This window comes from Chelmon rostratus, chromosome 15 (genome assembly GCF_017976325.1).
Source record: "Chelmon rostratus isolate fCheRos1 chromosome 15, fCheRos1.pri, whole genome shotgun sequence".
NCBI classification, from domain to species: Eukaryota; Metazoa; Chordata; class Actinopteri; order Chaetodontiformes; family Chaetodontidae; genus Chelmon; species Chelmon rostratus.
The window spans coordinates 26,406,447-26,433,880 of NC_055672.1; the positions used below are offsets into that span (position 1 = coordinate 26,406,447).

Consider the following 27,434-nt stretch of genomic DNA (forward strand, 5'->3'; position numbering starts at 1 on the left):
AAACCGGCTATAAAATTAATCTAGGCAAAATGCTATATCTAATAAATATCTCTAATAAGAAAAATAACAAAGAACAGAAAACGCTCACTAAGAGGAATAACTAAGGAACTCTACAACTATGAATACTAGAAACAAAAAAACGCTCCCGAAGGAGGAAACTCAAACAGCTATGACTAAACAAGACTAGGTAGGGAAAACAAAGAACTCAAAATCTACTCCAAAAAAAATGGAGGAACAGGAAACAAAAAGACAAAACTATCACAACAGAAATCACTCTATAAAAGAGGTAAACAATTCGGCTAACAAGAATCTTACATAAATAAATCAAAAACCTAAGTTATCAAAATTACAACACAAAACACTCACGAAGAGGAAACAAGAGCTTACAACAATATCTGTGGCTGTGGTACGGGCAAGGGAGATGACAGGCTCGGGTGAATTGCTCGACGGACAAAGACACACTGGCACAAGACAAGGGAGACGCAGACTATTTAACACGTGGAGGGTAATCAGGAACAGGTGGAGACAATAGGTAATCAGGGCGGACACACGGGACACATGAGGAAGGGCAAGTGCTCTGAAACGAGAGGAGAGTTAGGCCTTCAAAATAAAACAGGAAATAACAAGACAAAAAACCCATGACAAGACAAACCTCACCGCGGTGTGACACTACCCAAGTGTTTGCTTTATCCATGTAAACTTCTTTGTCCATGATGTCTAGGAATGCTTTATCATCAACTGACAGAGCTATCTTTTCATCATCAGGGTGGCTGTCGAAGACTGTGGTTCCAAGTTTTTCAGTCTTCTTGCCTTGGAGCGAACAGTCCAAAACACTTGGTTGCTGGGTGTTTTTTGTTTGAAATGTTTCTTTCACTTGAATTTCATTCGGGCAAGGACTTAACGTGGACGTCCGTCCATTAGGCAGCGTGTGTGTCTTGTACACTCTGACACTGGGTGCTTTGTGTGCTCTGTCCAGACAAACGTCTCCTACGATGACCCACCCGAGATCGAGACGTTGGGCGTAGGGGTCATCATGGTCTCCATTGTATTGTTGCCTCACTTTATGTACTCGCAAAATGTCTCTTCCTAGCAGGATGAAGATCTGAGCATTTTCAGTGAGTGGTGGTATCTTATCTACTATAGGGTTCAGATGTGGGAAACAGCGGGCTATTTCTGGTGTGGGGATTTCAGCCCGGTCCTCTGGAATCATTTCACACTCAATGAGAGTTGGGAGTTTTATCTTGGTCTTCCCATCATAGGATTCCACCACAAAGTTCGTTGCTCTCCTCCCTGTTGTTTCCATAACACCAGAACAAGTCTTTAATGAGTAGGGAGATGCTTTTTCATAGAGACCAAAGTGGTTGAAGAACTCAAGGCGTGCTAGTGAGCGATTGCTCTGGTCGTCCAACACTGCATATGTCTGAATTACCTTTCCTGGGTCATCTTCAGGGTAGACTCTAACTAAACATATTTTGCAACAGGATTTGGCGTTATCGTTTCCCCCACAAACCTCTGTGCATTTTGATGTTACTGCAGGAAGAGTTTCAGGAGAAGTCTTGCAGGTTCCTTCCTCCTCGCCTTGGTCTGCTGGAACTTGTGAAACCCAAGGTGCTGGACCAGGATGTAAAGCTGATGTGTGAGTCTTGCTATCACATTCTCCACACACTATTTCTTTGACACAGTCTTTTGCTCTATGTTTCGTTGATCCGCAGCACCTTAAGCAGATGTTCTTCTCCTTGAGGTAGGTTTTGCGCTCCTCCATAGGTTTACTGCGGAAGGTGCGGCATTTTCTGAGTGCGTGAGGCTTGTTATGCAGAGGACACTGTCGGTCTGGATCTATAGCTCCCTTTTCAACAGCGCCTGTAGGGGTTGCCGTAGTTTCAGAAAACACGCTAGTCTTTTTCACAGACACTGGTACTTTGTTTTTGTATTTTGCGGGTCTCTCTGTCTTGGTGGGGCCTGAGTGATTAGCTTGGAGTATCATAAAGCTAGGGTCATTTCTGGTTTTAGCTTCAGAACGAACAAATTGTGAGAAGAAGTTGAAAGGTGGATAGGTGACATGGTTCTGTTCTTTGTATTTTGACCCTTGGGAAATCCACTTTTCTTGGAGACTAAATGGGAGTTTTTCTAATATGGGGTTCACTCCACGTGACGTATCCAGATATGATAATCCAGGGAGGTATCCTCCTTCCTTTGCATATTCCAGTTCAAGCAAAAGGACTCCAAGCTCTCTTAATCTCACATTATCTCTGTTTGAGATTTTGGGGAATTCCTCAATCCTCTTCAGGAGTGAATGTTCAACTGCCTCTGGGGTTCCATATACTTCTTCTAATCTTTCCCAGACCATGTTTAGTCCTGCAGTTGAGTTGTGGCTGTGTATGGCTCGGATTCTTTTGGCTTGGTCCTTAGATGCTTGCCCGAGCCATTTTATCATGAGGTCTAACTCTTCTCTTGGACTTAAAGTGGGTTCATCAGCAACGTTTTGCAAAGACGTTTTCCATGCCCAGTAATTCTCTGGGTGGTCATCAACTCCATCAGACCGGATGTGACCACTTCTTTTCTCATTAGGTATTTTGCAACATCTGGTTTGACTGCTGTGTGCTTGAAAGAGTTGTCAGGTTCCCACCTTTGCTGTGCAGGCTGTCTCGGGTAAGTTGGATTTGCACGTGGATCTAGATATCTTTTTTCCTGATTTTGTGCAGGAGGAAAGTTCCCGAGGGTGTGCTGCGTGGTGTTCACTGCTGGCTGGGAGTTCACATCTCCAGGAGCTGTTTGTAGGTGAGTATCTTCTTTGATGTCAATTTTGAGGTTACTCGTTTCTTGTTTGACCTTTTCCATTACCTGTTGTGAACATGTGTACGTAGATACATGTTCTGATGCATCACAGCTGTGTCGCAAAACATACTCTCTAGTCCGTTGTGCAGCGTTGGAGGGCGAGAATGGTAAGTCAATGATGTGATGAGAGTCTATCTCTGCATTTTCCGCAGCAGCCACAAACACTGCCTTTTCTGCGGTTGCTGTAGCTGCATCCCCCTTTCTTTAGAATGTGCATTTTTGCTTTTAATGTTGCTTCTTCAACCATCATCTCCGCTTCTTTTTTAGCGAATGAAGCATGAAGGCGGGCGGCTTCAGCTTTGGCTCGGGCTTTGAGTGCAGCAGAGCTTACTGTTGATGAGTGACGGATCTAGTCATTAGAGACTGCTCTGTTTCTCTTGCATTAGGTCGTTCCTCCATCTTGGCTGCTTGGAGGTCGGAGGGCAAGCAACGTTAAAATCAGTGCATAAGTTGAACTGCTTCGTATTGAACTTGGTTTATTACTGTCCTCTTACTATTCTGCCCTCGCAGTAAGATGTCAGCTTTGTACAACTAGACAGATAGCTAACAGAATGAAGAAAGGAAACTCCAGATATTATGTTGAGGATTGGTATTTTTCTCTTTTCTTCCTCAGTTTTATTTCTTTCAATTTTCCTCTTTTCAAGTCTGTAAGACTGAAACAATAAACAAAAAAATAGCCATTACAAAAGTACAATGTCTGTCATGTCTTTTGCACAATAAAAAAAACTAAGTTTCAAACGCGAGTGTAACCTAACCAAATCTATACAATCACGAACGTAATCAATGCATTACCGAAAGTAAACATATGCATCACACAAACCGACATGTAAATGTGTTGTTACTTATGGACAAAGATTTAACCAAACTTCGTCATAAAGCAGATTCGTAGATGATTTCTGCGCTGTTGCTTGAGCCGGTCCGTCACTAAAATGGGTCTGACTAGGAACTAAAACTAAACTGCGCCGGGCGGAACAAGCGTCATTATCTGAAGATATTACGAGGTGGATGACTCTACCTCTTTTCTTATTAGGTAGTGAGGTATATGATCAGATCAACTAAATATCAAATATATGTTAGATTAAGCATAATTGGGGTAAACTGATTTGTTTAAATGTAGACCACTTTTAGTTGTAGTATGTGAGGCCACATAGGGTCAGAGCAGGGAAAGAGACACCAGAGGTGGTAAAGTTTATAGAGGGGCTATTAGGACGTAAACCTCTCAAAGAGATAGATATAGCTTGTCGCAAAGGAAAACATTCCTCAGTGGCACATATGCCCAGAACATGATCTGGCTTTTGAGTTAGGAAAGGTATGGGTGGAGTAAGACAAAGCGCCATGCTATATATTGTGTTGTCTTTATGTTAAGGGCAGAGTCTTCTGATCTGACCCTGAAGCTCTCTCGGATGGCCGGCATCTGATCTGATACTGCTTGTTAATAAAGGTCTCTTCAACTCAAGCTTGTATCAGCGGAGTTCTTCCTACATTATCATCATACCACTGCTTGGCAGGACCTGGCTGATAAACTTCAGTAGAATAAGTGTAATTAAAATGACAATTTTACCTAAGCCTCTATACTTGTTCCAATCGATCCCATTAGCTCCTCCACCCTCATTCTTTTCAAAAATCAGAAAGCTGTTTTTGAGCTTTATCTGGATTAATAGAAACCCAAGACTCAGGTTGTCCCTTCTATAGTTGCCATATGACAGGGGTGGGCTACAACTGCCTAATATTCAGACTTGAGTCTTTTGAGACTGTCTTTTGAGACTGTGGTGGAGAGGAGGACGCTGAATAAACTGTTATCCATCATAGACAATGATCAGCACCCTCTCCATTACACAGTGGACAGACAGCTCCGCTGTCAAAGGGACAAATACAGGAAATCTTTCCTGCCACATGCCATTACACTGTACAATAACAGCTGAAAATAATAATAATAATAATACAATACTTCTTACCACTACTTTTTGCTTTTGATATTTTATTATTATGTATATAATTTTTTACTGCTTGTTATTTCAATATTTTATCATATATAGTTTGTTCTTACAGTCACGGTACACTTAATTTTCACTACCATTTTGCTTTTGATATTCTTATTTTGATATTCATTTGCATTTGATATTCTTTTTTGTGCAATACTTTTTACTACTGTTCACTATTTGGCTATCTTATTATTATTGTTATGTATATAATCTTTTTACTGCTCGCTATTTTTATATTTTCATTATGTATAGTTTGTTCTTTATAGTCTTATTTTCACTTTGTGTAACGCTGCTGCTGCACTGCAATTTCCCAGGTTGGGATAAATAAAATCTATCTATCTATCTATCTATCTATCTATCTATCTATCTATCTATCTATCTATCTATCTATCTATCTATCCATCCATCCATCCATCCATCCATCCATCCATCCATCCATCCATCCAGTCTGTGGTATTACTGGGCTGCCCAGTTGAGAGCTGCCATGTTCTGGTTTTCTGAAGGATTAGATTTGCCCTGGCTACAAACTTCTTTCTTCTGGGGAATTGACGCTGCACAGTTTTTTATACTCTGCCCCAATAAAAATTTTGACGAAAAAAACAAACAATCCCTTTATGAAAAACACAATTAGGGTCTTGTATGAAGTACATAAATATCTAGAAGATTTACCAGTACTGTCTTGCTTTTCACCAATTTGGGGCAATGAACATTTCAGCCCAGCCAAGAGTGATTTGGCTTTTAAAAAATGGTTTAATAAGGGAATAACTAAGCTTTTAGATTTATACAATGACAATATATTGCTGTCATTTGATGATCTGAAAACTAATTTCGACATCCCGAACAAATACTTCTTTAAATACTTGCAGATCAGAAGCTTTATTTTGTCTCGCCTAAATAATTCTTCTTAGCAACCTCCATTATCCTTACTGGAATCATTCTCCATACAGAACTGCTTCAGCAAGGGGCAGGTTGCTCAAATATATAAAATTTTGGTTAATAACAACAAGGAAAACTCTGAGAGAAAGAGGCAAGAATGGACACAAGATTTAAATGAGGAAATATCACTGGATGAATCGGATACAATATGTTCAAGGACCCATCTCAGACCATTAACTCCCGGCTACGCTTGATACCATACAGGTGGATACTGAGATTGTACACTACTCCTGTAAAATTGAACAGATTTAACCCAAATATTCCTGATCTTTGCTTTAAGTGCAGTGAATATCAAGGTACTCTGTATCATTGCATATGGGAATGTGAGGTTATTCAAAGATTTTGGAGTCTGGTGACACAGTATATCTCACAGTTGACCTCTACCCTGATTCCTCTAAATCCTAAATTGTGTGTTTTGGGTATCTATCCAGCTAATTGCTCTCTACCTGCTAACGAAAAAAAGGTGGCAAGTGTTTGTCTACTACAGGCTAGACGCTCAATCGCCCTGTGCTGGAAAAATGTTAATGCTCCTTGTCAAGACTTTAGTTATTTGAACTTTATTTGTGAATCTAGCTAATTTATTTTAAGAGTTTGTACTCCCGCTTTTATTTTGAAAGGGTCCTCATGATTTATCGTTTACGGCAGTTGTGTCGCGTATTTTGGCAGAAGCACACGCCCCATTGGTAAGCTGCAGCTAAAGAAACAGACTGCTAACAACGTGTAACATAAAAATATATCGTTTGGTATTCGTTTCATTGCTAGGCAGTCTTAGAGAGTGATATGAGTGTGAGATAATGTTGTTGACTGCTAGCTCGCGGTTAGCATCGCCGGTTAGCATGTTAAGCTAACGCCGTTAGCCTTCTAAGCTAGCGTTTAGCTGGCTGTTGTTAGCATTTGGCTTAAATGTTAGTTGCTAATGGTTATATTGTGATGAATCATTTGGGTCTGCTGTGTGTATTTCAGTTCATGGCTTTAATTCATAGGAGTATATTTGATTGATAAATATTAAAAAGTCTATATTTGTTTACATTAAAAAAGTTACTATATGTAACTTATTTTGATTAACCATTCTAGGTTTATGACCTGTGACAACTGTGTCGCCTGAGGTCCCTTTGTTATAAAATAAAAGAAGACAAAGGATAACACGAGTTGTACCCACTGTGTGCTTCCTGTCAAGCCTTTTCGGAGGGCTAAGAACTTCAAAGTCCGAACACTCCTACCCTCAGTATGTGGCTGAGTAATCTAATATCAACTCTGGCTTTAAAAAGACTCACCTATGCTATCAGGGAGAAAACCTCTGAATTTAAAGACATTTGGGAAAGATTTTTAGAGTTTATTAAACATGGTGATATAGAAGATGCTTTGTAAATTATAGTATATAATTGTGAAGAGATGTGAATTTTTGATGTACCGTGGGATATAAGTAAAGGTCGAAGGTTATATGCTGCCTGTTCAAGTGGGGAAGTCTCAAATATTTTGTTTGTTTATTTTGTTATGTGTCTTTTGATTAATGTCTATTTGACTGCTACATGACTATGTTTATTGTGGAAAATTCAATAAAGACATGTTTAAAAAAATAGTGCTTAATGGTTACTCACTCAACAGTACGATCACATCAGATTGCAATGTTTGTGAGCAAGCGTTACGTGTTATTTTGTGTTTGATAGTGGCTTAAAACAAATAGTCAGTGGGACACCCAAACCACAAGTCACCCATACCATGACTCATCACGCCGCTAGGACCACAGTTTGAGGTCAAAAGCAGGGTAAAATAACATACAGTAGAGTACAATCCAGTAAGAGTAAAGCAAAGCCAATAGTCTGAGGAATACAGTAGATGATTAGACACAAAGAGCGATGTTAGTGAATGTTTTTTTTCCCTCTCTTCTGTTTTCACTTCCAGCAGGCAGAAAAGCTCAGAAGTCTGAACAGAGTAGTGCAGTGGGCAAATAGTGAACAATTTGCAAACATCATGAAAAGCAATAGAGAATGGCCTGAGCCTGAAGTGCTCCTGAGGGGGAGCAGGAGATGATCTACAATGCTGAGATGATTGGCCCGTGGGCCACAGGGAGAAAAGCCAGAACACTACTTCAGCAAGCCCCCAGTTGCTGGGCTCTGCCTTTTCAAAAGCCATGAATCAGCAGAAAGCAGCCCCCTCAATGCCTGCTGACACACACACACACACACACTGAGGGCTGATGACACAGACAGACTGCATGCTCAGCTGTCTGTGTCAGGGCTTTATGTACCACAGCATTGAAATGAAGCACAATGGACAGAGCTGCCTGTAGTCAATGTGGAGGCCTGCTTTATATCTATATATATCGACTTCTTTAATGTCTATTTGTAGATACATGTATATACATATGCTTATATACACCTTTGTACACATATTTTATAGTTGTATAGTATAGTGGTAACCCTGCAGTGAATAACTACCCTCTGGGGTCCTTCTTCTGTTCAAATGTCTGAGACTCTGTCAGAAAGGCGTTGAGGTCAAAAGAGAGCAGGTGGTTATCATTGCAACGTAAAGCTGGTTGTTGTGGTACTAGAGGAAAGGTTCCAGTGCCATGCATGAGATATTATAATAAAATAGCAAATCCTCACATTGAGACACTAGAAGCAGATGATGTTTGGCATTTTTGTGGGACTGGAAGGTACTGAATTCATGCTGTTCACTGATGCTTCATCAACTTAACACTCAAATGACTCAGTACAAGATGCACATTTTCTAAACGTCAGACTGAAGAGTAAATACTACAAATTTGTTATTCATCAGGTTTTCACTGGTTGGGTCCTTTTCTGTTTCACCATTTTCCCAAAAGTGCTCATTATTTCTGGTTGCAGCGATGGTTGTTGGTTGGCAGGGGCTTGCCAGTGCTCTTGCTTGGGCAGCGTTTGCACATGATGCCACGGTGGCTCGAGGGCGATTGGGATTGATTCTGGATACATGACACACTAACAGATGTTAGCAGGCTCTTCATGTTCTATTGTTACAAATTCACAATGTTTCTGAATTTCAGCAATTTCATTAATGTTAGCAGCCATCTCGTTTCCATTTCACATATTTTTTGTCTCAAATCGAGGAGCAGTGGCCATTTTAAAGTCCTACTATACTTTGCCACCATGTTGCCTCCCATCCTAGTCAGGATCATGGTGATCTGGCTCCAAACAAACTGTTCATGGTAGTAGACCACGAGATTTTGCACTATGTTGATATATCTTCTCTCCAAAAAAAGGACCTCATAGAATTCCTCGAGTTTCGTAGGCTCTTCAGGGTGAACACACACTGAAATGGTCGGCTTTGATTGTCATGTGGAGCTGACATCATGTCCTTTCTTTCTTTCTTCTGTGCAGGGTGCTAGAGGGAGTGATGTCGACAGGCGAGGAGCAGGATGGTGAGGCGGCAGCGCCCATGTACGTGTATGAATCCAAGGTCCACTGTTCCAATGTGCTGTTGAGCCTGGAGGAGCAGCGGCGGCAGGGCATCCTGTGCGACGTGACCGTACTGGTGGAGGGAAGGGAGGTGCGCGCACACAGGGCCGTCCTCGCTGCTAGTAGCCGCTACTTCCTGCAGGCCCTGTTGGGGCACAACGGCTCACTGGGCGAAGTGGAGCCAATCATTAACCTGCCGGACAAGGTAAAGGACCACAGTGAGAAGAGAGAACAGAAACAGGAACACTCCAAAGGAAGTGGTTTTAAATAGAAATGTGACAGGGGAACGCAAACTTTCAAAGTCTGGGAAAATAACCTTGATTAAGTGTTCATTCATCAGGGTAGACACCCACATCTTACATTCCCTATCCTGGGGAATGCAACCAGTAGCAAATACAACCAACAGAACTGCATTAGGACAGGATAGGATTTTTGGTGCTTGTCCTATACCAGGGACTAAGTCAGAGCAGCTCAGCCTCAGCCTGACCATACTGTGCTTTCTTTAGTCCATGAGATGCAGTGAATCGTATGGGGGGTATGGGTACAGAAAGAGTCTGCTGTGCTGTTATTAACGTTCTGTCTCCCAATGGAAGAGTGTAGATCACTACATTAAGCTCCTTCCACCAAACACACCTGCAGCCGGAGATGGAGTGGATTGCTTTGTGAGCCTCACCAAGACTCCGGTCTCTCACACCTCAAGACGTCCTCGTGGCGCTTTGCCACCCCTAACCCTGGCAGAGCGCCCCCGGCTTCAGAGGTAGCTGCAATGCCATCTAACAGCGGGATGAGAGATTAGTTTAGATGGACAGTGTAAAACGTGGACGTAGTCTCTATGACGTCAGCCACAGGTTGCTGAAGAGTTGTTGTGAAGCTCAGTGACAGTGACTCCGGCTGTTGCCATCTTGGCAGCGCCTGACTTCGCAAATCTGCCGACTAATCAAAAAATGGGCAAAGGAGTGGAGTGTGGGTGGAGCTGAGACTGACCAACTGGAGCCTGTCTGCTGAAACCTAGTGGCTGGCTGTCATTTAAAGCAGCCATGCCTATAATTACGCAGAACTTTTAACCTCAATAGAATTTAAACGGGAACGTTATATACAGTTGTCATGAACGGGGAAATTAGCTATCGAGGCTAAAAAGGCTGTAAACATGTTTATTTCTGCTGTGAAATTGGTGTTATTTAGTGTTTAAATATGGGGGTCTATGGGGATTGACCTGCTTTTACCATTCAAGGAAGTTTAGTTTTTGGCACTTTCCCCATGGCAACGGAGGCTGCTGCTTGGAAGGGATCTGCGTTTGTGGAACAGCCAATAGGAATGTCCTCTCTCTGAAATGACCTGTGATTGGCTAAAGTCTCCAGTCAAGGCTGGATTTTTTAAAGCCTAATAACAGAGTCAAGAGGAGAAGAAGCAGAAGTCTAGTTCTCTTATATCTTATATCTCTTTGGACTAAGAACATATGTTGTATAGTTTAGTAACTTACATGCATCACTTAAAAGTGATATTAGAAATCCCATACAAGAATATGGTCCTTAAAGAGTATAAATATTCTTAATGTAACTTGTGATGTTGCTGTTGTATTTATACCTCCTATACCCAACATTATGGTGGCATTGATTGATTGATTGATTAATTCCTTTATTTCAAACATGTAAAAAAACAAAACAAAGAAAGACAGCAAACAGACAAAAAGTGATAATAATAATTATAATAAAGAATTAAGAAGAAAAAAAAGTCACCTTCTTCAGTTCATGCTGATCTCAGATTACATGAGCGAAAGGGAGTAGGAAGAAGTGTAAACTTATTAAACCCTACCCCTAAAGTACTATTACATTTTTATCACAAAAACAAAAGACAAAAAAACCCCCCTCATGACTGAAACATTATGATTTGTCCTCAACCTGTCTATGATCCATATATTCAGCAATTACGATAAATAACGTGCACAGTATGTATCATCATGTCATATAATGGAAAACCTACCTGGACCCCGCATGCATACATTCCGACTCAATAAAAGAGACCTCATCTTCAAAGATTCTGAGGATGATTAAACCTGAGGACTTAAGCAGATGCAAACATAGCGAGAGCAGCAACATTGGCACGATGCTTCACCAGTTAATAATACGTGCCGTTTTTCCTGCACAGTTCACACTATGTCTGCCTCCAAAACCTTTGTGATGATGATGAAGCACGGCATGATCAGAGCTGCTAGGGAATCCAGTCTGATCCAGTCGGGTAGTACACATATGTACATAACGTTTGCATTCGTTTTCGTTTTGCAAATGATTTTGTCCAAAGTGACATACAAATATGGTACGGTCCGCTCGGTTCCACGTTCCACCTCACACAAATGCCACAAGGCAGCGTTTTGTATTAAATAACATTTAAGTTCCTTTTTTGAGAGAGAGAAGGATGCAGGGAAAGAGCGTGGTGTGTGTGACGGGGGAAGGGTTTCCTGCCTCGCAGTGACAATAGGACTAGCCGTCGTTCATTCGCAGACTGTGGTGGATGAGAAGGCTCATAAACCTACATGAGGGAGTTCAGGCAGGTGGGTGCTGAGGCGAGCATTAGTGAAGTGACTAAAGGAGCAAGTAGCCAGTGGAGCGTAATGAAACGCAGATTGACTTACAGTATTGACACAGAGCCAACACAAATAGAAGTGAACCCTACTCTCTTATCCTGTGCTATATACCTTAGACCCAGCTTGAATCTGGTCTCAGTTCTTGGCAACCAAGTGGACCTTTAAAGACCTCTTTATAGCCTTTAATTGTGTGCGACTAGCAGTGTGAATGAGCAGGACAGTATGAATGTGAAGCAGGGGCTGGAGGGTGCTGGACAAAAGCACACAGCCAACTTGACCCTCCTGGCATAAACAAGGCTAAAAGAGGAGGAGGCTTGACACAAACTAATCTGTTCTTCAAAACACGTTGGGCCCGAATATCAAAGCAGTTACCTTGTTAGTCGCAGCCTCTTCCATTCACCACTGGGGCTGATCAGGGAACAGCTCTTTATCCCAGGGGCCGATGTTACCATATAATGGCCCATAACTGTCATATTGATTAATATGTCTGTGTGGCTCTACCTTATGCTGTAATCACTCGCAAAGGCCTCCACCACTTCAAACTCCATCCCCTAATGATTGTAAGCATAGCTTTATTTTCCACATCCTGTCTGCTGCCTGGTCACTCACACACTCATCAATGACTGGAACTCAGTGTTGCTCACAGCTATATGCCAGCTGTGTGTGAAAAACATTTACTGTCAGGGCAATAAAGAATACTGAATTAGAAACTGTAAACACCACTCTTTTTTTTTTCTCATGTGCAGGGGGCACCTGATAAAACCCATTCACTTCGATATTAATCAGTTAAGCTCCCTTCACCTGCTGCATAACGACTCGTTTTTCACTCCCATTTAATGCAAGTAGCTGCAACCTGAAGCTTGCTTCTTGCTTCGAGCCTCTTTCCTCCCAGTTAACCACACAACTACACTGATTCTGTGTTAAGGCCTGGTCACACCAGCAGCTCAATCAATTTGCCTGCGGTTTAATGTGTGTACTTCACTCCTGTAATTGAAAGGAATTGATTTAGTCATAAAATGTCCCTCTTTTACATGCTGGTGTGATCGTCCAGTGTAGACAGTCTGTGTATTTGTGAACGCATTTTCGAATCTGATTTCCTTGGTTTCCCAGCCATCGAAACATAGTGCATTGTTGTCAGTCGTGTCATGCTCACAGTTCACTGGAGAGAGAAGTAAATGTTCTCTCGGTAGTGGAAAAAATAATAACTATCATGGCTGATGACTACCACTTTTGCCATGGGTATAATTCTCAAGGCAACACATTTATTAACTATAAATCTGAAGAATTTACTGACCTTTTTTTGTCAAAGCTATAATTTCTACAAATCATGTAAAGAGCCTAGCAAGCTGAAACAAATCATTATATATAGCTCTGTGTAAATCGTCTGATTTCCAATTGAATTTGAGAGTTGTTATTCATATCTTAATCCTTATCGATTAGCCAAATGGGCCAGTGTAAAAACGTTCAAACCAACAGCACTGTTTTAAATTCCAGGGAAGATCCCGTATTTGCCAAGAGACACCAAATATGTCAGGCTGAATTGGGAGAAAATGGACAGAAGGCTGTTTCTGCCAGTGTTAATATCACACAGCTTCAAGATGATACAGAATATATAATATATTGTCCGACACTGTGGAATAACTTGTTTTTTTTTTTAACCTCATAGCCAGTTAAGGTGAAAGAGAAGGTCAAAGCTAGATGTTAAGTGGTTAATAATCAATCATAGTCATTGATTATTCCTATCTCTCTCGAATGCCACCTTTCTCTCAGCTGCTTCTCATTAGTAAGATTGGTATGAGGGTGGAGTGCAGCTTCTACTGGCTGCTCTCTGCGCCTACAAAGATGTGTTTCTGCACAGGAGGCAGCAGCTGCTGACGCTAGCTGAAAATAGGCTTACATGCACACCAGTATACACACACATACACACGCATATATTCATGTACACACACATGCACACACAGCAACGTAGAGAGCAAACATGCATAGAGCAGCACACGCTCTCAGCATCCTCTCCATCACATGCACATGTATGAATGCACAGTGCACGTAGTGGACGTGCTTTCTGTAGGGAACAAGAAGAAAGCAGGGGGGGCAAAAGGATCCAGGCAAGAAGACAAGACATGTAAGATTAATAAAGTGGGAATGGCAAATAACACTGACTATGAAAAAAGTGGATTGGTTGCTGGTGGGGTAAAATTCTGTTTCATCCATTTGCAGCTCACCACCTCTTTGTTGAAACTATTTACAAATGCGAGTGGAGAGCTGTGCAAATGTATCTGAAGCTCTAAAAGCTGGAAATACAGACAAGCCGTCGGTCACAGCTCAGGCGGGCCCCTCCATTTGCTGACTTTTTACATGTGACCTTTGCTACACTTCTGCCGTGGCAGAGACCTGCACAGGCGTGTGGAGAATTGTCTGTGTGAAATTGCTGGGCTGCATGTGATATGAGGTACTGAATTTGATGATTTTTATCAAGCCACAAATTAGACAAAGATGACAACTAGGCCTTTATTTCTATTTCCCCTCATTCTCCAGCTAATGCAAAATCAAACCTTTCCCCCATGTTTAGATGTTGTCTTGATACATTCAGTGTAATGTCCATTTCCCTCGCACTAATTGCATCTATGCAGCAACAGTCATGTCAGGCATCCCACTTTACCTTTTACCCAGAGCGATGTGAAGCTACCATGAATGAAAGTCTTCACATTAAATGTCTTGCAGCCTTTTCTTTATAGGTACGCTTTAAATGTGAAAAAAACATCACAAATTGTTGCTCAACACTGATAAGAAGAAATTATGAATTATGAAAACCTTTTTCTTTTATAAAAGAGAAACTCAGCAGAGCAGCAGAGTGGTGATTATGACATGACTTTGTTGTTGCACTGATAATATTAGTGCTGTGGAAATGTGAAAATTATACAATCCTGTTCCCAAAATAACTAAATAGAAACAGAATGTGATGATTTGCAAACCATTGAAACCCCATGTTTAATTGAAAATAGCACAAAGATAATATATTCAATTCCATTGTTTTTTCTAAATTTGGTGCTAGCAGAATGTTTCAACAAAGACTGTAAAGTTGTGAAATGCCAAAAGAAAACAGCTGATGGACATCTCACAATGAATTAAGTTCACTAACAACATGTTAGTAACTTGATTGGGTATAAAAAGAGCCTCCCAGAGAGGCTGAGTCTGTCTGAAGTAAAGATGAGGAGGGGTTCACCACTCTGAGATAGACTTCGCTGGAAAATACTGCAACAATGTAAGCTGTAATTTTGAGATGTCACTGTCCACAGTACATAATGTCATTAAAAGTTTCAGAGAATCTTAAGAAATTTGGCCCGGAAACCAATATTGATGGTCGTGATCTTCAGGCCTCAGACGGCGCTGCATTGGAAACAGACAGGGCTCTGTAGAGGACATCGCTGCATGGACTCAGGAACATGGACTCAGTTCATCACTGCAGCCGCAAAATTAAGCTGAAACTCCACCATGCAAAGAGGAAACCGTATATAAACCAGATCCAGAAACAGCAGCGCCTTCTCTGGTCATTTAAGATGGACGGAGGTGAAGTGGTAAACTGTCCTGTGGTCTGACGAGTCAAAACTTGAAATTCTAAAGAGGACAGAGACCATCCGGCTTGTTATCAGCACACAGTTCAAATGTCAGCATCTGTGATGGTTTGAGCACATGGCTAACCTGCACACTGTGAAGCCTCCATTAATAAAAGAACAATACATACAGGTTTTCTAGCAACATAGTAAGTAAGATCTTTTTCAGGGAAGGCCTTGCTTATTCCAGCAAGACGATGCCAAACCACATTCTGCACTTATTGTAACAGCACGGCTCCATGGTGTCAGAGTCCAGGTGTTAAACTGACCTGCCTGCAGTCCCAACATGTCACCCACAGAAAATGTTTGGAGCATTATGAAACGTGAAATACGACAAAGGAGACCTCGAACTGTTGAGCAGCTGAAATCGTACATCAAGCAGGAACAGGAAAACATTTCAGGATGACAGCAGTGGGTCTCCTCAGCGTTGTTAAAAGAAGAAGTGATGCAGCAGAGCAGTAAACATGAGCCTTATCAACTTTATAGAAAAGTGTTGCTGTCATCAAACTCTAAATGTCATTCATTCATTTTCAAAAACTGTTTCTATTTACATTTTACAGAGGGTCCCAGCTTTTCTGGAAACAGGGTTGTACTAAACTTACCATGTGAACTGTTAGTTAAGACTAGAGGTCATTTCACCCCCTCAGTGATTTCCCCTGGCCTGTATTAGCAACGAAAAAAGACTTGAAACGTAAAAATAGCCTCCTACAGCAGAAGGGCCCCCAGACACTCCCTGGACTTGATTTCCCTGGAGAAGTTGGGGGCTGTTAGGTAGACGTCTGGCAATGCTTACAATTTTGACAGCACTGCTCAGATCTGTATAAGAAACAATAAAATGCAATCGGGGAGTTTGGCCTGCATAATGTTTTTGACTTTGTGCACGTCAGATATTATCATTGCTGATGCCTTTGATTGGAGCTGCTGCTCCACCAAACAGAAATCTTTTTGATGTAACATTTGCTCACTTTTAAGTGGATGCTGACATGAAAACCATTCTTTCATCTGTCACTTATTGAGATTTATTCTCTTCTCCTATCTACAGGTGACAGCTAAGGGTTTTGCTCCACTACTCCAGTTTGCCTACACAGCTAAGCTGGTTTTAAGTCGGGAAAACATCCACGAGGTCATCCTGTGTGCTGACTTCCTGGGTGTCCACAACTTGGAGGACTCTTGCTTCCGGTTCCTTCAAGCCCAGCTACAGAATGACGACCAACACGCCAGTAATAGCAAGGTGGACTATGTTGATGACATCACGGCCGGGGACACAGTCTTTTCTGAGGCCGTATCTTTGGATGATTCTTCAGAGACAAGGCAGCAGACCAATCATGTAGCAAGCACTGCATCACTTCCCGCTGACCTTTCTCAATGTCCTAAATACAGGAAATATCAGTACCAGATCTGTGACACCAAGCACAATGGAGAAAACCATCATGGCATTGCTGATGCCATTTTGGCCAACCGTACCTCAGTCAGCCCTGTGAGCTCACAGCTCGCGGACAGCAGTGCTGCTCCACAAACTCTTCTTACGCCCTCCAGGATCAAAGAGGAACAGTTCGTGTTCGAGGAAGAAGGAGCTGAAAGGAGTGGTTGCAACCCAGAACTGTGTACTGAGGAGGTACTGGAGATGGAGCTAGAGGTAGAAGGGGTCCCAGTAGCAGCTGAGCACTCTCCGAGCAGAGGTTCACCCTCTTCCTGTCTGCGCTCCTACCTCCAGAGAGGTGGCCTGGATCTCAGTGGCGTGCCCAGCACCACCATCCAGCAGCTACTCACCAACAGACTGTCCCTCAACCACTACAGGGAACTGGTCAAAGACAGGCAGAGGCATAAGAGGGAATCTCTGGGTCAAGTGGACCTCAAGACCGGCATTGCAGATGTCATACCAGCAGCGCTGACTGGCAAGAACATGGAAAGGCCAGTGTCCAAAGCCGCCTCCTCTAAACATGAGGGGGAGCTAGACAGATGCAGCGTCATTTTCTCTTCAGCAGCCGGCGAGCGTCAAATGCTGGCCCATTCTTACATGGATGACAAGTTCAGAGAAAAAGTCTCGACCCTGATGCAGGTAGAAGCTCCTTCTTCTGGTCGCTCATGCCTCACCAGCAGCTGCCCCATTCCCATCAAGACATCAGGCCACTCCCCTCCTCCTGAGCCCAGAACCCAGACCTCCAGCTCCCGTTCATCATTCTCTTACCCAGAGGACACAGGCAGTGGTAGCTCACCTTCCAGCCTTCCACAGTTTGACTTCTCCTCATCCCCGCACTCAGGCTCCACCTCTGGACTGTCTCACTGCCTAGCTGGGGTAGTGGAGCAGAGGAACCCCCACAGCAGAGAGGTGGTCTTCTCTCAGGGTTGCACCAAGATCAAAAGTGAACAGGGATTCGGTGCCAGCGGTGGCAACTCCAGCGATGAATCAGGCTCTTTCTCAGAGGGGGACAGTGAAAGTGGCATCTCCAGAGCCTCTGGCCCTGAGGTTGGTATGGTCCTTTAATATACTTTCCTGCACAGGAGTCTCCTTTATGCTAGCATGGAGGTAAACTGAGACACTCTTAAGACTTAGCAAGTCCAGGCACTGACAGTTGAATCTTTTCCCATGATAAGTCATTTTTTTAAAAACACCATCAGTCTGACTGAGAGCAAGTGGAATATGATCACTAGCAGGAAACAACAAACATGTCTGGCCATTTGTTTATTTCTTGTTTTACTTTGGTTCTAAAACCATTGAAATGTTTGTATATTAACTGCTAAAATGTGGTGTAGCAGTAGCACAAATAGAGATGAGTCATGAGATCAGTGAATGGACTCACTAATATCACTTAATCAGCAGCTTACAAGAAGCTAACATCTGCTAAAACCAGAAACTGCTGGTAGGTAGTCAGGATAAGTTTTCATGATGCAGATTTGCCAAAATGAAAACAAAACTGGGTCAAGAAAGCAGGGCTCAGTGCAGAGTTAGATTTTCTTGATGTCAGTTATGTTCATGGACAGGGTCAAATTCAGTCATAATCATTTTTACCCATCATTTTAAGTATATATTTTTAATGATAATAAGACATTGCATTATTTCGATTACAATAACATTTAATATACAGAACAAACTTACAGATTGTGCATGTATAATGGAGAGAAAAGATGAAGAGAGCCACCGACGGTGCGGCTTCTTTTCATGTCAATGCATAAGAACAACTGCAATTAAAATATGAACAAAGCATTTACAGTAAATTCAGTTGAGCACATGTCACCTGCTGGTCCGTACGGACTTAGACTGGAGCTCGTTGTCACTATTGACAGTGCAGCGTTTGAATTACTTAATGTCATGTTAGGAGCTAATTTCCTGCCAAATCTAATCAAGCAAACAAACCAATATAAATGCCAAATGATTCACTAACAAACACAGTGCAGTTTGCAAATGTAAAGCAACATTACTAAATTAATGCATTTTGTTTTGCAAATACTGAAGTTACATATCAAACAAATACACAACATGCCGTACGAGTGCAAAAGAATATGTCCTACAAAGACAAAAGAAAACGGTGACTTTTGGCACAATCTTTTCAGTAACGTCACCTGCAGGTTTCTGAAGAGCCACTGTGACGCTCAGTGTCAGTGGGCTGTAGGCATCTTGGCAGTGCCTGACTCCTGGCTAATCCAAAAGAGGCGGAGCATGAGTGGAGCTGAGGTGGGCCGAATGGAGCCTGGATGCTGAAACCTAGCAGCTAGCTGACACTCAAAGTCACCAAGCCTACAATTATGCATTACTTTAAACCTGTGGTCTTTGGGAGTTGACTGGCTTTTGGAGCCAGCCTCATGTGGCCATTTGAGGAACTGCAGTTTTGGCGATGGTGATGGTGCCAAAAGTCACATATTTCTTGATGCATTGCATGATGCATTAGTAATATGTCTTTGCAGAATTATATGTATGTTTCCTAAGTACATTTTGTATTTGCAAACCACACTGTGTGTCTTAGTGACTTGTAGGGCATTTGTAAAACATGTCTTGTTTGTGCTTAAGTTTTGGCAGGGAATATGTCTAAATGCCTTCAGATTTCTCCATCATTGATAAAAAAAAAAAATTTCAGTCAGTGACAGAAAATATTTGTCACTGACAGCTTAAGTCCAGCCTCACAGAGGCATCATGGCTGTAGACTGTGAATAGGCTCAGAATGTCCCATCAGCATGGCTCTTTGCATATTCCTGCAACATTCCACTGTCCACTCATACACAAACCGTACAAACAGCAAATAGCCTTTTAGCATTTCTGAATAGCCCAATTTATTCTGAGACTATTAAATTGAATGTCAAGCTAAGACGTGTACTGATGTCACCATAAGACTGTTAATAATCACAGTGACAGCACTATTGATTTTAACCAATAACATCTGATTAGTGTTAATTTTGTAATTCTCTACACATGCATGTTAATTATGCTTTTTTAGAAGTTGCCCATTCTCAGACTTCACTGTACAACATATAAATGACAAGGTGTGCAATTCACCAGTATGTTGTGTTAGCAAAGTATCAGCCACCTCTAAGCAGTACGTGGCTTCTTACTAACCTAAACTTTGAAAGCACGCATTCCTGTTAATAGCATTTATCGATGATATTTCAGCACTTTCTAGGTGTGATTTTCAGCTGGGCCTATTCTTAGACAGCGTTTCTCTCATGAGTGATGACAAAAACACTTCCAACACATACTCCTTGGATTTAAAGGGGCTGTATGGTTGCCATGGTGATGCCTAAGTACATGCGATATCTCATGAGATGTGAGATGAGTCTCTCTCTCACACACACACACATGCTCACACATGTGCACAGAGAGGATATTAGCTTTATTAGACGCGAGTGGTTGTGGCCTCTGGTCTGTAGATGAGTCAGTGGAAATGTGCTGCAGATGTAAATGTATGATAAGGTGCTCAGCTATTCTAAATAGACATTTGACAGGGGTCAAACCTACACACTTGCTCTCCTTATTTCTTTTACAACAATTCTAAATGTGTATAGTGCACTGTGTAGAGCTGTTTGTAGACTCACTGTAAGCCATTTCTGCTGTCTGAACATCTTACAAATGTTCCATCTGCTGTTTATATTCACACTGACAAGTTTGGCGCGTTCACGACACTGACCGAAGTCATCCGTCTTTGTAAGTGACCTAACCAGTCAGCCTCCTTGTTATGTGATGTTTTGATTAACGAGTGAGTCAGATTACAACAAAGTGAAGACAATCAGACATAGAGACCTGTTGAGCTGCACACTGTTTGCTATTAGAATTACTGTAGTGGTGTATGCCAACATGAAAAGAGAGAAGAAAGGTAGAAACCGAGTTTAAAGTCATGATGTTAAAACCCCACAAACAAACATGAATTATGGGTTAATAATTAGTTTTCGGGCTAATGCTATGCAATTCTCACTATCCTAAAATAAATGGGACTTTTCAGTTATTGAAAAGGCAGATGTGTCATTAATTACATCTGGGAACATGTTTGTTACTGATATGACCATCCATCGGGCAACGAAACAGAAAGGGCACATCCAATCACAGCAGCATGGCTCTCTGTTCATCGCAAGATTTATTACCATGAAATTTTGACATTCATGGATCACAGAGAATGATTCCTGTAATAAATCCTGCCTTCACTGAACAGTGTAACCTTCATGAAGGTAGGATTCGCTGCAGAGCTGTTGTATAAGACTGCATTTGTTGAGCTAGATGTACCTAATAAACTGGCAGTTGAGTGTATTTAAAAAGGCATCTGGCATTATCAGTCTGAACGCTATCACTATTCAATTGAATACTTGAATACAAAAGCACATAGTGTCAAACAGTCACCATATTTCACCTTTGGAAATGTGAGCTGAAAATACAACTTTCAAATATTGAAACAAAAACATGACTAAATTAATTTGAACTCACCCCACACACTAAAATAAATGTGGAGTAGAATTTAGTTGTAATACTACACTTCTAACAAATCTAAAAAAGCTAATATCCTCTGTGAGCGTATCTGTGTATGTGTGTGTGAGGCGTCTGTCCTACTTCTTCGTCCTGACCCAGTTGTCTCACCCACACAGAGTGGACACACACACCCTAGGTTGCCCTGTAGGCAGGTGGAAGGTGTCCTGTCCATGTTCCCTCCACCATCTGCTACTCTTGACCCCAGATCTGCCCTCTCCAATTAGGCCAGCCCACCAAGCACCCACCCACCCACCCACACACACACACACACACACACACACACACACACACACACACACACACACACACACACACACACACACACACTTTACATTCTGCCGTTTTGCTTTTTTCCTCCTTGTTAAAGTCTTGCTTTAGTAGTGATAAGTATTTGAAAGATTTGTTTTTCAGGGGTGCTTGAATGTTGTCTTAATCGAGTATTCTACTGATTATTTAACAGTTAATTGAATAACCAGGGCCCACGTAACCTAGTCAGGCTCTCTTTGACTTATCTGGCTTCATCATATGAAACAAACACTGGCAGGTTAACAGAAACCTGTAAATTCATTTATGACTGACAGTATGAAAATCTATGTGTTTATTAAAAGCCTGGGATGATGGTAATGCAACATTTGCGACATTTCCAACATCATAGATGGACATGTAAAGCGAAGTCTGTGTTTAGAAAGGTCCCACGGATGCAGTATTTTGTACTGGGATCCTGTAGGAAATGTGACTCAGATTTTCCACGTAGTTAATTGGTCAGGAGGTGTTTTTTTTTCACATGCTTGTCTGTCATGGTAGCTGATGCAGACAGGCAGCATAAAGTTTGGACCTGAGCTGTCAGTGTGAGACCAAAACGTCACTATGTCACTTTTACTGGCGTTGTGCGAGTGGTTTCAGGACTCATGGCCACACTGCCTGCAGTCTGTCTCGAGCCAGCAAGACAAATGAGATATAATTAGCTAATCAGTGAGCTTTAGAGGTCTTGGTACGTGTAGTTTCTTTTAACTTTGCACAGTCAGGCTAGTTGGTTCCCTCTGTGTCCAGTCTTTATGCTAAGCTAGGCTAACCCGTTCCATGCTCCATACCGAACAAGCAGACATGAGAGTGATATTAGCCTTCACTCTCGGAAAGAAAGTAAAGAAACATATTGAATACATCCCAAAATACTGACTCTTCCCGGGGCTCTCAGACCTCCTTTTCATTCTTTCTTCTTTTCTCCCCTTTTGACCCCTGAGGTCAATACGCGGTGTCAGCTTTACATGTACACTGATATCCTGGTTTTGAGTCTTCCCCTGTTTGTCACTGTATTCAGGTTAAGTTTACATAGAACATGAACAACCTGGTTATTCATGTCCCTATACACGATCATTGTTATGATCCATTGTCCAGGTTTGTCAAAAATAGCATATGCTCTTGTCTCTGACACCAGAATATGATGTTTACGTGTGCAACAGATAATGTCCAAAAACCTGATCATAGCCAGGAAACCAGTGCATAAAAGCACTCATAAACTGATATCAGAATTCAAATGTGATTACATCATGTGGCCCCAATCCTCCTCTGTGGGTTTGTGTGTACAGTCTGATCACACTGAACAAATTGTTTGGGTGGATTTAAACAACAGTCAGCTGTTTTCCGTTCACTGCAAATATTTGTTTCAGTTGATATGAATGCTTTAAACTTTTTTTTTTATTTAAAAAAACAGCAAGTGACTGAGTGTAAGAGTGTCTCAAAGGATGTGTACAATGTTAAAAATGGAAATCAGAACAGAGAGAGAGAGGATTTATGACCATCCAGTGCTCACTTTGTCATTCCAACCTTATTATGTGACTGCTGCAAGTCGTGGAGCTAAATATAGATGTCTATAGTGTAAAGGACAGGCAGCACCTAAACGCACCATACACACGCACGCACTCACTCACACACACACACACACACACACACACACACACACACACACACACACACACACACACACACATGCTCGCCTCTCTTTTCCCTTTCCTCTGTTGTCAGAGCAGTGAATGATGTCATCATTGTAGACTGGAAGCGCTGTGCTGAACACTGCTGGTATGAAGAAAGCAACATGGGCTGCTGTAGCAGACTGTCCTCATGCATTACTGAACTGTTACATGCAGCAGACGGGGTAGAAGTGGTCATCACTCATCAACACTGTAACGGAATAAATGAGCACTATTTGAAAAGTAAGGATCCTGCTGTAGAGCCCAGGAATCAATCAAACAAGTGAATAAATGAAAGAAGGCCTACATACTAACACGTAATAGGCAGATTCACAGCGATAAATGAATGCATTGATGAGATAGAATTAAAGAGGTTGAAACAGATTAGTTAATTAGAGTGAATGACAACATAAAAGGATACATACAAAGTGATTTAAGATGTAAATAAATGCTTCCATAGGAAAATATATTAAAAATGTAAATAATGCATAACCCGTTAAACAAACAATCAATTAAATTAAATGGATTCAATCAGTTAAGACAGAAATAATCAGTAAGAAAGTGTTAATACATATTTCAAATTTTGCACAATTAGGATCAACATTCGCAGCTGACAAACAAAGAGCTCCTCCTGTTTTCTCTTTGTGCTCGAGCTGCTGGGGTCAACATGCAGCTTAACACTGACACCTAGTGGATGTTACACCACACTGCGCTCCATCTGCCAGCTTGAAGCCGCGATGTTGATTGCTACTCGTTACTGAAAATGATTTCATTACAAGTAACAGTCCTGCATTCAAAATCCTACTGTAGTGAATGTGCAGAAGCAAAAAGTATTATTGGATTATTATTAATATGATGCATTCATGTGTGAGCAACATTTTAATGCTGTAACTGGTCCAGTGGCATAGCTTTGGTTTATAAAGTGCATATATAGATTGGATAATGCATAGGGCTGCTTATATCCACTATCTGCATTTACAGTGTATACATTTATATCAGTCTAGCACATTTTGACATTATGGATATATGAATACTTTGTAGACGGCCTTTTTATTGATCCATCAACTTACTTTAAAATTAGACAGATAATGTTACATCTTGCGTCTTTATTACAAAGAGCGCTGTCCTCTTATCTTTGAGTGGTATTCAGCTGTAATTACATATTGTCAACTGTGAGTCTAAACACAGATTAAAAGAGTTTTTCAGAGCTGGTTCAGCTGTCATCACATGATCTAAGCACGGGACTTTGGTGATACAGGTGATTCATTCTGATCAACAAGTGATAAAATGCTCGAAAATGAAATAAATCCCTGTGGACCTTTCAGGTAAAGCTGCCCTTCCCCGTGGACCAGATCACCAACCTGCCACGCAATGACTTCCAGATCCTCGTCAAGATGCACAAGCTGACCTCAGAGCAGCTGGAGTTCATCCACGACATCCGCCGCCGCAGCAAAAACCGCATCGCTGCCCAGCGCTGTCGCAAGCGGAAGCTGGACTGCATCCAGAACCTGGAGAGCGAGATCCGCAAACTGGTACGAGCATGTAACAAATACCCATCATACAGTAGATAAGCACACACACACACACATGCACACACATATGCATGGTGAATAGAGTGTGTTTAGGGGATGTAACACCCTCTGGCTGCCATGTTGGAGAACTGTAGCTCCTCAGTCTCATTGTTTAGCTTCAACTGGTTACTGTTCCCCATCATTGTGTTGCAGTGAAATGTCACAAATCAGATATTAAGGAGTTTCCCACTGATATTTACGTTTTTATCGGCTGTTGACCACCAGGAAGATGAACTTCTGGTGGTTTTCTGGGGCGCAGCGCTTGTCTGATGAAGTAAGGGCTAAAGGATCATTGCAGTTTAGTAAATCTTTGGTCCTTTTTTTTATTTCTATCAGTTATGATAAGATGATGAGAAAACACTGTTGGACAGTAAAGTGATCGTCCAGACTGTCTGATGTCAACATCCATCAAAGTTTTCTTGTGAAATGAATTATTACAGTTTTCAGGTGTGGTCAGTGTGACCTCTAAGTAATAAAGGGGTTTTGATATTGTGGCTAAACTGTGATCATCGGCTTGTGATTCTCACTGGACTTAGTCGCGACATCCTCATGTTTCCAGATCAAAGCAATTAACATGAAGATTATAACGTTATACCCAAGAGAATTGAAACCGTGAAAATAAGACCTAAATGTTGAGACCCTGGAATCATCCTTCAAACTGGAGACATACCCAACAAGTCCTCCATGCAAAACAACAAAATGTCTTTTCTCATTGTCTTTAAAAACAATCCATTTTAGCGTTTTTGGGTTTTGATGGCTGACACAAAGAGAGAAACTGATAATGTCTGCCATAATAGTTTGGGTTAAAATAACTACTTTGACAAACCACAGCTAATTACAGTTGTCAGTGATCCCCAATCACACAATCACCCCAACGTCCTGCCTGTAGAGCTCTACAGAGGCTTTACATCACTCTAGTATCTCCTGTTGTTATTCGAGACAACAGCCAGCATTCACACAGCCAATAGATGCTACCTGTTTAATATCTAGTGATTTAGGTTTTGGTGGTTCAGCATCACGGATCACAACACACACCATAACTCAAGAATTAATTCACTAATTATGACAACATTTCTGAAATTGTCTCACAGGATGAAATGAAGTGATGACATTTTATATACCATAGGTCAAAGGTCAGCTTCACTGTGATATTATAATGTTCAGCATAAACACTTTTCTGGCCATTATTCAGCACAATCACTCAGGAAAAGAAGGCAGATTGTGACCATACTTCACATTTGGCCAGTTGCTGAATTGCTGACACTAATCTTGAAACTGTGGTGATTGTAGAGGTCTTCTGTGCTGCCGGGTTGAAGATGTGTGTGAAGCATCAGCATTTTACAGTTTGTAGCTTCTCTGCAGCACTATTTGAATCATTGTGGTCCAGCACCAGCCCGTTGGTTCTGCTGATACTGAGCTTCAGGTGATTGTTGTTGCTCCATGTGATGAAGCTCTGTATCAGTCCTCTGTGCTCCTCTGGAAAAATAGTCTCTAAGTGAAGACAACATGTTTCTCACTGGAAATTATTCACTGGAATAATACATGTCAGTATGGTGAGAGCTTCAATTTCACCAAAAAAGACACATAACAACTTTTATTAAATTCCTATTCACTACATATATAATGAGTCTGGACACACATGGATGTAAACCACAGATTGATTGATGGTGGAGGCAGTGGTTGTAGTTCTCATGGTGACGACAGTCTCAGAGTATCTCTGGAACGCTGACCTGACGATGACGTGTCTTGTGAACTCAGGTGTGTGAGAAGGAGAAGCTGCTGAGCGAGCGCAACCAGCTGAAGGTTTGTATGTCAGAGCTGTGGCAGAACCTCTCCTTCCTCTCCCAGCAAGTGTGCCGGGAGGTGCAGGGCAGCCAGCCCCCCGCCGTCTCCGCCAGCATCGACCTCACGTCCAACCCGCCGTCGCCCTCTTCTGACGAGGGCTCGTCCCGGCCCAGGTTGCCCGTGTCGCGGCAGAGCAACGCCGCGTATCTGTCCGACGTGGGTCCCGGTCAGGGGGGGGCGGAGGCGTCGGGTCTGGAGCGGGAGAACCCAGAGTGCCCGCCGGTGCTCGGATCCACTGAGGAAGTATGTAGCCCCACTGTAACAGTGGATTTCTGTCAGGAAATGACTGAGAAATGCACAACGGAGGAGCAGAAGAGACAGGCCTGTGCTTAGAGTCCGGAGGCGAACACTTTGCTCTGTGACACACTCGTACTTGTCTATACCTTGATATTTGAAGTATTTTTTTCTTTTTGTAACGGATGACACAAGTGTTGTCTTATCAGCAATACTGTTCAATAGGGTATTTTTGGACTGGTGATAAAACAGAAGCACTGGCAGCTCTCTCTCTCTCTCTCTCTCTCTCTCTCTCTCTCTCTCTCTCTCTCATTCCTCCTCTGTCTCATCCTGACTTTCTCTTCCTGTCAGCTTCCCTCCCCCTCTCTTGCATCGTGGGAGGTTAAACTCAGGAATTCCTCAGAATGTTCAGTATTGTCTCTGTTAACATGTGCATACACTTTACTTTTCTGTCCTGTCCGAGCTTGATAGTTACTTCAGCACATGCAGGC

General features: G+C 42.0%; 1 protein-coding gene across 1 annotated transcript; it reads left to right on the forward strand.

Annotated features, from left to right (window-relative positions):
* The first annotated feature begins 9,125 nt into the window (after positions 1-9,125).
* On the forward strand, positions 9,126-27,169 carry LOC121618764 (transcription regulator protein BACH2-like). Its single transcript, XM_041954355.1, has 4 exons — positions 9,126-9,392; positions 16,422-17,846; positions 24,619-24,825; positions 26,623-27,169. Exons 1-4 carry the CDS (start codon positions 9,126-9,128, stop codon positions 27,040-27,042), a joined length of 2,319 nt encoding a protein of 772 aa, XP_041810289.1. The 3' UTR covers positions 27,043-27,169.
* The last annotated feature ends 265 nt before the right edge of the window (positions 27,170-27,434 follow it).

Bases quoted from the DNA above. Each gene is read 5' to 3' on its own strand.
- LOC121618764 (XM_041954355.1), top strand. From the start codon at position 9,126: ATGTCGACAGGCGAGGAGCAGGATGGTGAGGCGGCAGCGCCCATGTAC. The intron at 9,393-16,421 runs GTAAAGGACCAC...TCCTATCTACAG, and splicing joins TCATTAACCTGCCGGACAAG to GTGACAGCTAAGGGTTTTGC. The intron at 24,826-26,622 runs GTACGAGCATGT...TTGTGAACTCAG, and splicing joins AGAGCGAGATCCGCAAACTG to GTGTGTGAGAAGGAGAAGCT.